The sequence below is a fragment of the Bombina bombina genome, chromosome 6, assembly GCF_027579735.1.
Source record: "Bombina bombina isolate aBomBom1 chromosome 6, aBomBom1.pri, whole genome shotgun sequence".
Lineage (NCBI taxonomy): Eukaryota > Metazoa > Chordata > Amphibia > Anura > Bombinatoridae > Bombina > Bombina bombina.
The window spans coordinates 597325652-597340118 of NC_069504.1; the positions used below are offsets into that span (position 1 = coordinate 597325652).

At 40.7% G+C, this 14467-nt stretch overlaps 1 protein-coding gene across 1 annotated transcript in view; it reads right to left on the reverse strand.

Annotated features, from left to right (window-relative positions):
- Positions 1 to 7187: 7187 nt before the first annotated feature.
- The window catches only part of ANKDD1A (ankyrin repeat and death domain containing 1A), an 86885-nt gene continuing 79605 nt past the window's right edge, over positions 7188 to 14467 (reverse strand). Inside the window, exons 14-15 of the mRNA XM_053717586.1 lie at positions 11175 to 11306; positions 7188 to 7868 (exon numbers count right to left, since the gene is read on the reverse strand). Of these exons, the coding sequence (XP_053573561.1) occupies positions 7807 to 7868; positions 11175 to 11306 (194 nt within the window). The 3' untranslated portion in view covers positions 7188 to 7806. The remainder of the gene's footprint in view (positions 7869 to 11174; positions 11307 to 14467) is intronic.

The window sequence follows — 14467 nt, forward strand, 5'->3', positions numbered from 1 at the left end:
AAAATGTTTCTCTAGAAAAGCGATTCTCAGAGATTTGTGATGATCCCTGTGAATAGGGACATGAAGATATGCGTCCTTCAGGAGATTGCTCTAGGAACGGATATATCCTTCCACTATTGAATTAACTTTTTAGTTTAAACCACTATTTTTCACATATATGTTATAGAATCATAGACCCTGTTCCTTTACTGGAACAATCACTCCCAGAGAGAAAAGATCCTGAACGCAGTTCAAGAATACCTCTCTTTTTACCTGATTTGCATAAAACTTTGAGAGGTAAAACCTGCCCCTGGGAGGGAGAGAATTGAATTCTATCTTGTAACCCTGAGAAACAATGCCCACAGCCCAAGGATCTGGGACATCTCGTAACCACTCCCGATAAAACATGGAAAGTCTGCCTCCCCACTTGATCCAACTCCGGACAGAGGGCCGACCAATAATGCTGATTTAGACTCAGCTGAGGGTTTCTTAGATTGCTTCCCCTTGTTCCAGGACTGACTGGGTCTCCAAGAGGACTTGGATTGCTCCTGTTTGGAAGCGGAATACTTTTGACCTTTGAAATTACGAAAAGGACGAAAATTACTTTGACATCCCTTAAATCTAATTTTCTTGTCTTGCGGTAGAAATTTTCCACCCGTAATATCAGATATTATTTCTGCCAGTCCAGGCCCAAACAAAGTTTTACCCTTGTAAGGAAGCACCAAAAGCTTAGACTTGGAGGAAACACCAGCTGACCAAGACTTAAGCCACAAAGCCTTGCAAGCCAAGACAGAGAAACCAGACAGCTTGACCCCCAATTTAATAACTTGCATGTTAGCATCAGAAATAAAAGAATTGGCTAGCTTAAGAGCCATAATCCAATCCTGAATTTTCTCCAACAAAGTTTCCTCTAAAATAGATTCAGATAAAGCATTGCACCAATAAGATGCTGCACTTGTCACTGTGGCAATACAAACTGCAGGTTGCCATTGAAGACCCTGATGCACATACATCTTCTTCAAATATACCTCCAGCTTCTTATCCATTGGATCCTTAAAAGAGCAACTATCCTCTATAGGGATCATAGTTCTCTTAGCCAGAGAAGAAATAGCCCCTTCTTATTTAGGCACTGTGCGCCAGGAATCCTTAATGGATTCAGCAATAGGAAATATCTTCTTAAAAACTGAAGATGGGGAGAAAGGAATCCCTGGTTTTTCCCATTCCTGCGCAATAATCTCTGTCGCACAATCAGGAATAGGAAACACTTCCATAGAGGAAGAGACATCATAGAATCTATTAAGCTTACTAGATTTTTTAGGGTTAGCTACAACAAGAGAGTCAGAATCATCCAAAGTAGCCAAAACCTCCTTTAATAAAACATGAAGGTGTTAAAGCTTAAATCTAAAGCTTACTTCTTCCACCTCAGACAAAAGATTAACACTGTCAGAATCAGAGATTTCACCCTCAGAAGGAACTGAGGTAACATCCTCCCAAGAATTATGAGGAAGATCGACCTGTATAGTAGCTGCTGAAACAGGCACCTTACAATCTATTAAAGGGGCAGTCTAGTCCAAAATAAACTTTCATGATTCAGATAGGGCATGTAATTTTAAATAATTTTCCCAATTTTCTTTTATCACCAATTTTGCTTTGTTCTCTTGGTATTCTTAGTTGAAAGCTTAACCTAGGAGGTTCATATGCTAATTTCTTAGACCTTAAAGGCCACCTCTTTTTAGAATGCATTTTAACAGTTTTTCACCACTAGAGGGTGTTAGTTCATGTGTTTCATATAGATAACACTGTGCTCATGCAGGTGAAGTTATCTGGGAGCAGGCACTGATTGGCTAAACTGCAAGTCTGTCAAAAGAACTGAAATAAAGGGGCAGTTTGCAGAGGCTTAGATACAAGATAATCACAGAGGTTAAAAGTATATTAATATAACTGTGTTGGTTATGCAAAACTGGGGAATGGGTAACAAAGGGATTATCTATCTTTTAAAACAATAAAAATTCTGGTGTAGACTGTCCCTTTAAGTGTTTAGTTCTTCTCTTGCATTTTCCTAAAACAGGAAAAGCAGATAAAGCTGTAGATACCGCAGAAGATCTGCGGCAAAATCTGCAGGCAAATATACCCCACCAGGAGGTTGAGACATCTGACGCCATAGGGGCTTGGGATGTTTTAGGAGAAGGCTGTGGCATTGCCTGAACAGCATTATCCTGAGAGACAGACACATAAGGCAATATTTTTTTTCTTTACATTGTAGCGCTCTAGCTAAACAAGTAGTACATAATTGCAAAGGAGAAACAATTTGCGTCTCTAAACATAATAAACATTTATTAAAAACAATATCATCATTATCCATGTCAATAGCTAAGAAAAATCAGCCCCAGGAAAAAAATAAAAAATAAATTTGAATAAAGGACAACTGTCACTTTAAGAGAAACATAAAAACAAACAAAAAAGTTATAAAAAAAATAAATAAAGCTCGACAACCTCTACACCTTAGCAGTACTGAGGTGCCTACTGCAACTCCAGGAGACTTTAAAAGGACACAGAGACAGACTGCAGCAACAACACAGAGACGCTGATCCATTTCATATAACTGAAACACAAGGATCACATGACCAGCACATCCGGAAAAGCGCAGACAAGTAATAATAAACAAACATTTGCCAAAAATAAAAATCTAGCAACATCCGGTCCCAACGTGCAATCCCCAAATCACATAGTGCCTGCATACTGTAAATTAACCCTATTTAAAGGATTACTAAATCACATAAAGAAAAACTAAAGAATATAAATAATTAATCTTTAAAAGTGCAAAGTCTCCTATACCTAGAAGACAAAAAAGCACTTACCTGCAGTCTAACTGTCCGGCAGGAAGACCGCTCACAAGGCGTGAAAGGACACAAACTCCGTACAGAGACCTGTGGAAAAAAGAAAGAACGGAGTAACCAACTCTGGCTTTCTATACTTAGGGCAGCAAAATGTTAGGAAACCAAGTAAGCACCACCTTTCAACTTCCTAACGGCTTAAAAGCCACCACTACTCTGGAGCAGAGATTGACGTGGACTACAGCTATACCCAAATCCTTGCTTGCAGTGAAAACTATCCCCATAAAGGATCTCATTTCTTCAGACACCAAACTTCACCTCCTCCATTGACAAAGGCAAAGAGAATGACTGAGGATTATAGGAAGGGGAGTGATATTTAACAGCTTTGCTGTGGTGCTCTTTGCCGCCTCCTGCTGGACAGGAGAGACATTCCCACTAGTAATTGATGACTATATCTTAGGAAAGAAAAATGTTTCATGTCTCTAAGTCTGTCTTCATACAATTTTGGGCTGTGTGTGTCAGATTAAATTTACCTTTGCAAACAACATTTAGGAGTTTAACAATTTTCTAAAAATCCAACAATTATTTATAAAAGGCAAATTGTATTCTTGCTAGTTGGCACCTTATTGTATTTAAATGTGCAAAGTATGTCAATTTAAATTGAGAAACCATAAAGCATTCTATGAGGATGAAATAAACAAGTTTCTGGTTTACACTCAAAGCAATTTAAAGGGACAGTAAAGTCAAAATTAAACGTAAATTGATTGAATAGATAATATTTTAATCAACTTTACAATTTACCTCTATTATAAATGTTGTTTTGTTCTCTTGGTATCCTTTGTTAAAGAGTAATTCCAGGTGAGCTCAGGAGCGTGCACATGTCTTTAGCCATCTGTTAGCAGTGTTTACAATTATGTTTACAGCAAGCTGCAAACACTGCTGCCATAGACAGCTAAATACATGAGCTTGCTCCTAAGCTCTGATCAGCCTACCTAGGTATTCTTTTCAATAAAGGAAATCCAGAGAACAAAGGAAATTGGATAGAAGTAAATTTAATGACAAATTGCAATGCTTCTATACTCCTCCCACAGAAAAGTGTTGGTGAGGGGGATACACAGTATAAAGTGTCTAAACTATTATATACAGTAGAAGCAGTGGTTGCCAACCGCGGTCCTCAAGGACCCCCAACAGTCCTGGTTTTCATTATAGCTGAACCAGTGCACAGGTGAAATAATCAGCTGATGGATGAGAGCAGGTTGGTTACAGATCAGCTGATTACTTCACCTGTGCACTGGTTTAGCTATAATGAAAACCAGGACTGTTGGGGGTCCTTGAGGACCGCGGTTGGCAACCACTGCAGTAGAGCATCCCTTTTTCCATTATTCCTGCTTCCTCATTATCCTTGTAGAACCAAAGCTAGAGAGACCTTCACACATAGCTAAGCTTTATGACAATAGCTTGAAAGGACGTGTCCAGTGCATGATATGCCAATCTACATTTTGTGGTTACATTTCAATAAGCTTCCTTTATAACATATTCCTCTGTTAGGTGAATTAAATACTACAAAGATAACCCATTAAGAATAATAGCTTGGGTATACTTAAAGATAGATGTTCTCTATTTAAAAAGACTATGCCCTTTGCCAGCTTCTTATGGCAAACACTATTATGAATTTAGGGCCTGAAACCTTCAATATGAACGAATGCCTTTCCTATATACAGGGCCAGCTCAAAACTTTTTCCTCCCTGGGTCCAAGAATAATATGACGTCCCTCATCTGTCTGCACACTACAGTCTCAATATGATCAGTCAGTTGTCTCACAGATTTAAGTTCAGCTTAATAAAAATTCATACCAGAACATGCAGATAGGCATCATATAAAGGTTAAAAATCCCTAATATCCTGAATATGGTCCTGTGGTGCCACCCGGCAGACGCGCCTCCATTACCAATGCGTGACGTAATGTACCGTGATTGGCGTGCACTGCCAATCACGGTACATCACCTTTATATGATGCCTATCTGCATGGTAATGGAGGCGCGTCTCCAGTCAGTGCTCTGATTGGACATGCACACTCAGAATGACAGTATAGAAATAGGTAGGAATTTGAGCGCGAATGCCCGATTTGAGTGACAGCTATATAGACAAATTAACGGGTCCATCTTGCAAGTCATCTCACTACAGAGTGATTGACAACCTAGCCATCCTATGAGATTTTAGAAATTACGAACAGCATAGATTATAAATTTTCGATTACAAAATGTTAGGTATTTGGACAATACAAACATATATAAGAATACAAATTTAGAAACATTCAGCTTATTCACTTGTTTGAAAGGCTACTTGAATATACATATAGAATTTATGCAGTATATTGTAATAAGGGCGGCGTCATTGCTAAATGATGGCTCTTGATTGGTTACAATTTGAACAATTGGTGGGAGTGGGATGTGGGTGTATTCATAGTAGCATAGCCCTATATAAGGAGGTTAAGAATTGTGTAATAACATGCCTGAGGAAACAGTATATCTGAGAAACGCGTCGCATGTAATCCTTAAGATATATTTTTTTAACACTGAGATGAGTGGTATTGTTATATTTTTTATACTTTTTAAATAAATTTACTTTTTATCAAATCCACTCTAAGTGTCATAACTACCACTTCCTGTTGCTATGCTACTATAGAGTATCAATACTCCAACACCCACCCATCTGCTACCACACCTTGGAACAGCTAGCTGGACTGCTGTGAAATCCAGCCTGTCTCTATGGGCAAGATTGATTGCCTTCACTACATGTGAGTATCCTGTGCATATTGGGGTGTTATTGTGCCTTATACCACCATTGATCTGCACCATTGGCGCCTCTGTACTTTGTTTCACTTCTTTAACTTTTTTATGGACCCTGTATAAGATAATAAAGGTCTTTTAAACTACCACTTGGAGGCTGGAAATCTATTTTGCTTTGGAATCGTCCAATACATAACTACTATAAAAGGTAGGTCTAGGTAGTAGATGAGCTAAATAGGTAGAAACAATGCTCCTATTGTATGTATGCTGGAGGAGATGGCTTCTAGCCATCTTTAAAAAAATAAATGAAAAAAACAGACTTTTTAGTTGAAGACTGTATGTAGCAGTAAAGGAACATAAAAGCCAGATTTCCTGTTTCACCAATAGTGGTACTAGAATAAAATGAAGCGTATTCAATATATTTCCATTAAAAATAGTTCCTACTTTTACATTTCTCTCCCCCACAAAAAGAGTCTCACATTCCCTAAATGCACAAGCACAGCGTATGCCTGTAAATTATACAGGTATATATTTGTAGACACCTTGAAATGTTCTTTGCAAGTGGTGTCAAAAGAATGCATCATACATTCACTACCAGCAACACATATTCATGTCAAACAAATGTATATCGAGTTATTTACAGGCATACACAGGTCTAAGCTCCATTATGTTAAAACATAAAGTATAAAGAAACAAATATTTTTTAATGGAGTGTATCTATTTAATATGCCGCCATGGTGTGTTTATTAGTGAAATAAATTTGTGTCCCTTTAAGACACATTAGCTAGTAGCCACCAGACTGCTTGTGAGATACTTTCACCTAAAGTGATGGTAAATCAGAGAATTTAAAAAAAAAATGCTATGATTTACCATCACTAAAAATAAACTGGAGATTAATTCATCACTTAGTAAAAAAAAGGTTGCCAAACTGTGGCGCGGCAGCTCTCTAATGATAGAAGCTCTGGCTGCCCACAGCACTCTTCTTCAATGAGGTGACGTTTTATCTGACATCCTAGCACGGCTATTGGTTTAGAGGTAGAAATGTCACCTCATTGCTAAAGAACGCTGTGCCGTGGGCGGCCAGAGACGCTGATTTAGGGAGCTGCCGCGGCACAGCCAGGGTGAGTTTAGCCCCCTTTTTTTAGTAAGTGATTAATTAAACTTTAGTTTATTTTTAGTGATGGTAAATCCTAGCGTTTTTTTAAATGCACTGATTGACCATCACTACCTTCATTTGAAGCAAACAGAAATGGATCATTGGTTATTCCACCACACAGTGAAGAATTTTCATCTAAAGATATTTATGATTGGAAAGGAATTTTGGAAGCACCTGAAATTGAAACGCAGAACTGTTTCCATCCAACTTGCCTTAACTGCCAATATAAAACGCGTCTTTTTGTTTAGAACCTGTGTCTAGTCCATGGCCAACAAGCTCTTACTTTCAAAGTGCGCCATTCATTTTAATAAAAGCCGATACAACATACGTACATAAACCTTATGCATGAGAACCAAGATCAGACCTCTGAATTTTTGTTTTCTGTTTGACTCGTAAAGCACCTGATTATTCCTAAAAAAAAAAAAAAAAATTCACAGAGGAAGAGAAAAAAGGAAACAATTTTATCTAAACAAAGGACAGTTTTTAAATTGATCACACAAATGTATATAAAAAGTAGCGGCACTATATTACATGTCATTTTCTGCTGACTTTACACAGAGGTTTGTGATGTTGTTGCAAAACTGGGCACCAAAATGTTTCAGGCGATCCATTTACTATATAAAAAAAAAAGAAATCACAAAACATTGTTTTCCTAGTCTGTTTCACACAGATGTGCTTTAAGTAATAAAATCCCTCCCAGTGCGTATAAAATAATTAGAACAGTCTATGCCACAGAGGCTAATATCTCATTAACTCTTTGTGGGGTTTTTCACGAGACACCTGAAGGGCAACAAATCACAGTTCATTTGTGAACCATCCCTAGTGCTGCATATTTAGTGTTTTTTTATTTCCTGCAATTTTTTTAACTAATTAGAAAGTGCTGTGCGCAGGACAGACCCAAGAACGATGTCCAGATAACCAGTGAGACATGTTGTAGTTGTATTGGTGTTTCAGTGGCACCAATGAGATTTCAAATCAGCCCTTAAAAAGACAGTGCTTGGCTGTTATGCGTGTTGCAGCACCATCTCTTTGTCACAAAGTCTGGACAGTCACATAGCTGTACACTTCTTTGGAGAATCTGGCTCAGCGTTTGCTTTTTTCCGGATGCTCTCTACAAAACATAGAAATTCAATTTATTTGGAAAAAGATATGCACCAAACCCATTCATAACTTAGAAATCTACATGTACATTTCACACATACCTTGCAATTGTATCTCAAATGAGGCTCTGAACAAGTCTTAAGTGGCAAAAATATTGATTATACTTTTAAACTATATCACCAACACCATGAGTGCTTAAAATAAACAATCAAATATATACTGCAATTTTAATTCAGCACAGATCCTAGCTAGCTTATAAGAATACAAAAAAGGATATATACAATTTATATTAGCATAAACCCTTATCTTAAAAAGAAGATTGTCCAGTTGATCCATAAAGCTAAGTAAAATGAACTAACTTCAAAAACGGAAAACAGAGATACAAAAACAAAAATTACGCATTGAAACATTTAATTTTGTAAAGAACAAAGCAGATTACATTATGAAACTAGTAAACTCTATGCTAAAGGGGGTGGTTTTGAAGCATGAGTGCCCAAGGTGGCACAAAGGTAAAAATTAAATATTTCTGGTTTCAGATATTGCATGCAATTTACTTCTTTTATCAAACTGAATTGGTTCTTGTGGTATTCTATGTTGAAAAGCATACCTAGGTATCAGCAGTGCACTACTGGGACCTAGCAGATAATTGGTGGCTACATATATTCCCCTTGTTAGTGGCTCACCAGTTATGTTGCTAGCTCTCAATGCATTGCTGCTCTGGTGATTAACTGACATTGAATAAGCATTAAAGTTACAACGTTTAAAAGAAGGTACCATGGACACTACTTTTTTATTTTATTTTTTAAACTATTACTAAATTTAACTATCACTCATATTGGTTCACCACTCTATACAATGTTTTTCTCCCCATACAAATACAATTTTGTCTTCTATTTGTAGGCTGGATTAAAATTCCTACACTTTGTATGAATTCAATTACCTTGTAAGGTAAAGAAAATAGAACATACTTATCAATAATATTTGTTGTATATTATTTATGTAGGATGTGAGTCACAATGTGACTGATATCAGTAGATGTAAAAATGGTAACCATACAAAATCCCTGTCCCAATCCATCTCCAAACACCTAAGTGATTCATCACATGCAAACAAAGTGATAGTAAAGGCCTAGACATTCACAGGAAGGCTGGTGTTAAAAAAATACCCCACTGCTTGTACATGAGGTACGGCAGTAAGAGAGCACACAGCAACACTATTGGTTAGAGGAAAGCAACATGAATAATTCCAACTGAGTGATAACAAAGGGTAGTGTGATGTTCTCATTTAATCCATGTATTGCCAGAATAGTACATGTGGGAGAATGGATTCCTTTTAATCCGGCACAAATAAATCCATAAAACAAGACATATCATTCATGAGAAGGTAACAGTGATGGGATGGAGAGGTATGTGGAAGTCAGCATTGTTATGGTGGGCATGAAGTCACCAGAATTGAGATTGTAGACAAAAGCACATTTGACTTGGTATGAAATAATATTAAAGAGCTCAACAAATGTGTTAAAGTCTCTTAAAACAAATTGTAGGAGAACTTGTTAATCACAGTAGACTAAAACCATTGATTAGAAACCCTGGTGGCATTCTCTCAGGTGTTCTATTGCATTAGGACATGCCTAATAGAGAGCAGATAGAGAAGGAAGAAATTATTCCTGCATCTGAGGAAGGCAGGAAGGTTAGGGTCAAATTAGTTATCCCTTAGAAATGGTCTTATGTGCTACTTTGTCGGAAATAAAACACATGGAGCACTTTTTTCAATGAAGGGATGTTAGAAGCCATAAGCCCCCTCTGAATGGGCCATGAGATGGGGCAAGTATAAGGCAAATTACATATTGCAATAAAAGGACCTAAAAATAACCATAATTTAAGGGCATCATCTAACAATTAAGCCTAAATCAAGCCATAGGGATCAACAAGCCTAGATAACATGGCTGAAGAACTAACAGCAAGATGAATAGTATAGTAGCATTGCAGATGAAGAGCTTAGAAGGCTCGCAGTTAGCATGAGTCAAGAGTAAGAGAATCCTGTTTGTTGAGAATAAAGCCAAATATTGACTGCTCTGTTAAAACAAATAATAACTACAAGGGGATGACCCAATTGTTTAATGAAGACTCTGTAACGAGAACTCAAATCTACAGTCAATAGGGATGTCATAGGCCATATATTTACAACTACATCCAACCTAGTGAGAAATACAAATAGTCACAGAACCAATTGTGCATTTGGGTAAGTTGCGTAAAATGTGAGGGCTGTTCATAGTGCTTACCTGCAGAAGTTCACTCCTCGCAATGAGGCAAGATGACTGCATAGATTAACAAAACATAGGTATCGGAGTGAAACATTCTGTCAGGGACAGAGAGATGAGGATCTGCCTCTCTGAGACTTTTGACTGCTCTATTATGTTCCATAATTCTAAAGACTAAAGTTAAGCAGCTTGAAATAACACATAAGAGCATGCTGATACCGAGCTCATGGACCCCATATGAGAGTACTATCTGGTAAGAACACTATTGGACAAGCATATGCTCTCCCTATGTGCCATCCCTATCAAATGCTGCTCAAGTCTAGGTCCAATTATAGAGCTGGCTCTGATGTATAATTAAACATTTTCCCCTTGTTTCTATTCAATGCTTTACAGACTGTGTCCTGGTAGCCAATGCTTTGTACCAATGGTGAGACTGTGTGCATATGGCCCTATCAAGAACTTTGTGTGGGGCACAAATCCTCTACTATCTTTGACCTCTTCCTTCCAGACTCTCTATAAACAGAGTGGCCCACTGGAAAGAAGATGCCATCTCTTTGATTTGCAAATAAAATAGTTGACCATTGATGTGCTCAAAAATCAGCATGGCAGCAAATAGAAGGAATTAAATCTAAAAAAGTACCTTCCCCATGTCTACAGAAGACAGGAACAGCCTAGTTTGTATAAGTGCCATACTGATATGAATCAAAAGCATCAACAGTTAACTGAAACTTAATTTCAAGGTAAGCAATGGCAATGAATATGTCTGACTACAAGAAGAAATAACAGTCCCATCAGTTTCTTATGTGTTGCTACATGTGCGCTCACAAAATATAAAAATATAACCTGAATATGTGATATATCCACCGAGATAAATACCAGGATACACTAATACTAACATATTTGTGTAATATACATTCTTTTAGGTAAGCTTGATGACTTATTACATATATATATATATATATATATATATATATATATATATATATTATGCAAGCCAGGAAGCCATACCATACACACGAGTGAACATAACAGTACTAAATAACCAGAAATACCAACCTGCCAGGTCTCTTCTTCCAATGCCCACCAACCCCTCATAAAGTCCCTTTATTGGGTTTTCTCCTGCCATAACCACTCCATGCAGCCAGATCAGCAACATTCTGTGTCCATGGTCCCGATAACTTTTGGTTCCTAGTAGAGAGAGGCAGAAAGTTATTTAGCATGAATATACATCTTTTTAAGTTAAACCTTTTAAGTAAGAATGTGTGAGAATCTAAAAAAGGAGCAGATAGATCACCTGCGCTAGTATCCACAGAATAAGCTACCAAAACGTAATCTATAGTCAGAAAAATACAAATCAATGCAATAAAGTGAAGGTGCGCTCCTATCAATAGGTGCTAAAGTGGAATGAATGGACATACAAAAAAAGAGTATATATATATATATATATATATATATATACTCATTAAAGATATATCCCAAAATGAAGGAGTGCTTCAGCTCCCAGTGTTAGTCTTGTCTGACTTTTTTGATGGTGGCAGAGGAATAAAGGTCTGCAAGCAATAGCAATAGCAGGCTGTGCGACTCAAAACAATTGGCAGATGTTAAAAGAGGTATTCCTAGCGTGACAAACCAAAAACACTACAATACAGTACCCTCGCAGACAGGAAAAATACACACTCAATTCACCCACCGCTCCTATCACCTATGGTGGCAGAAGAGCGAGGGAATGGATTTGGGGTATTACCTCTGTCTTGCGTTCAGGGATGTGTTGTTTTCAGTCACCGCTCTCTCTCGAGTTTGCCTCTTCACGCACCCTCTCTCTCTGTAGCCTCTTGAGCGTCCTCGCTGACTGACTTCCAACTCCCTTCCTTGTGCATGTGACCTCTGAACCACCAATGAAGGCATCCAAAATCATAGAATCCAAAAGTCCTTGCACACTGTGTCCTTTATTTCATACTCGGTTAAAAACGCAAAGGGGGGGGAGAGGGGGGGAGAGGGGGGGGAAGAGAGAGCAAAAGAGAGGGGTGGAGAGAGAGCGCAAAAGAGAGGGGTGGAGAGAGAGCGCAAAAGAGAGGGGGGAGAGAGAGCGCAAAAGAGAGGGGGGAGAGAGAGCGCAAAAGAGAGGGGGGAGAGAGAGCACAAAAGAGAGGGGAGAGAGAGAGAGCGCAAAAGAGAGGGGGAGAGAGAGCGCAAAAGAGAGGGGGAGAGAGAGCGCAAAAGAGAGGGGGAGAGAGAGAGCACAAAAGAGAGGGGGAGAGAGTGCAAAAGAGAGGGGGGAGAGAGAGAGCTCAAAAGAGAGGGGGAGAGAGAGAGAGCAGAAGAGGGGGATAAAGAGAGGGAGAGAGACAGCAAAAGAGAGGGGGAGAGCGCAAAAGAGAGGAGGGAGAGAGAGCGCAAAAGAGAGTGGGGGAGAGCGCAAAAGAGGGGGAAAGAGCGCAAAAGAGGGGGAGAGAGCGCAAAAGAGATGGGGGAGAGAGCGCAAAAGAGAGGGGGGAGAGAGAGCGCAAAAGAGAGGGGGGGGGAGAGCGCAAAAGAGAGGGGGGGGGAGAGCGCAAAAGAGAGGGGGAGAGCGCAAAAGAGAGGGGGGAGAGCGCAAAGAGAGGGGGGAGATAGCAAAAGAGAGGGGAGAGAGAGAGAGAGCACAAAAGAGAGGGGGAGAGAGAGAGAGCGCAAGAGAGGGGGAGAGAGAGCGCAAAAGAGAGGGGAGAGAGAGGGGGGAGAGAGTGTAAAATAGAGGGGGAGAGAGAGAGTGCAAAAGAGAGGGGGGAGAGAGAGAGAGCACAAAAGAGAGGGGGGAGAGAGAGAGAGCGCAAGAGAGGGGGGGAGAGAGCGCAAAAGAGAGGGGAGAGAGAGGGGGGAGAGAGTGTAAAATAGAGGGGGAGAGAGATAGCGCAAAAGAGAGGGGGGAGAGAGCGCAAAAGAGAGGGGGGGAGAGAGAGCAAAAGAGAGGGGAGAGAGAGAGGGGGGAGAGTGTAAAATAGAGGGGGAGAGAGAGAGTGCAAAAGAGAGGGGGGAGAGAGAGAGTGCAAAAGAGAGGGGGGAGAGAGAGAGTGCAAAAGAGAGGGGGGAGAGAGAGAGTGCAAAAGAGAGGGGGGGAGAGAGAGAGTGCAAAAGAGAGGGGGGAGAGAGCTCAAAAGAGAGGGGAAGAGAGCGCAAAAGATAGGGGGAGAGAGAGCAAAAGAGAGGGGGAGGAAGAGAGAGAGAGAGCAAAAGAGAGGGGGAGGGAGAGAGAGAGAGCAAAAGAGAGGGGGGAGAGAGAGAGCTCAAAAGAGAGGGGGAGAGAGAGCTTAAGAGGGGGATAAAGAGAGGGAGAGAGACAGCAAAAGAGAGGGGGAGAGCGCAAAAGAGAGGAGGGAGAGAGAGCGCAAAAGAGAGGGGGAAAGAGCGCAAAAGAGGGGGAGAGAGCGCAAAAGAGGGGGAGAGAGCGCAAAAGAGATGGGGGAGAGAGCGCAAAAGAGATGGGGGAGAGAGCGCAAAAGAGAGGGGGGAGAGAGCGCAAAAGAGAGGGGGGAGAGAGCGCAAAAGAGAGGGGGGAGAGAGCGCAAAAGAGAGGGGGGGAGAGAGCGCAAAAGAGAGGGGGGGGGAGAGCACAAAAGAGAGGGGGGAGATAGCAAAAGAGAGGGGGAGAGAGAGAGCACAAAAGAGAGGGGGAGAGAGAGAGAGCGCAAAAGAGAGGGGGGAGAGAGAGCGCAAAAGAGAGGGGAGAGAGAGAGGGGGGAGAGTGTAAAATAGAGGGGGAGAGAGAGAGTGCAAAAGAGAGGGGGGAGAGAGAGAGAGAGAGTGCAAAAGAGAGGGGGGAGAGAGAGAGTGCAAAAGAGAGGGGGAGAGAGAGAGTGCAAAAGAGAGGGGGAGAGAGAGAGTGCAAAAGAGAGGGGGAGAGAGAGAGTGCAAAAGAGAGGGGGAGAGAGAGAGTGCAAAAGAGAGGGGGGGGAGAGAGCGCGCAAAAGAGGGGGGAGAGAGCTCAAAAGAGAGGGGAAGAGAGCGCAAAAGATAGGGGGAGAGAGAGAGCAAAAGAGAGGGGGAGGGAGAGAGAGAGAGAGCAAAAGAGAGGGGGAGATAGCAAAAGAGAGGGGAGAGAGAGAGAGAGCACAAAAGAGAGGGGGAGAGAGAGAGAGCGCAAAAGAGAGGGGGGAGATAGCAAAAGAGAGGGGAGAGAGAGAGCAAAAAAGAGAGGGGGAGAGAGAGAGAGTGCAAAAGAGAGGGGGGAGAGAGAGCGCAAAAGAGAGGGGGGAGAGAGAGGGGGGGAGAGAGTGTAAAATAGAGGGGGAGAGAGAGAGTGCAAAAAAGAGAGGGGGGAGAGAGAGAGAGAGAGAGTGCAAAAGAGAGGGGGGAGAGAGCTCAAAAGAGAT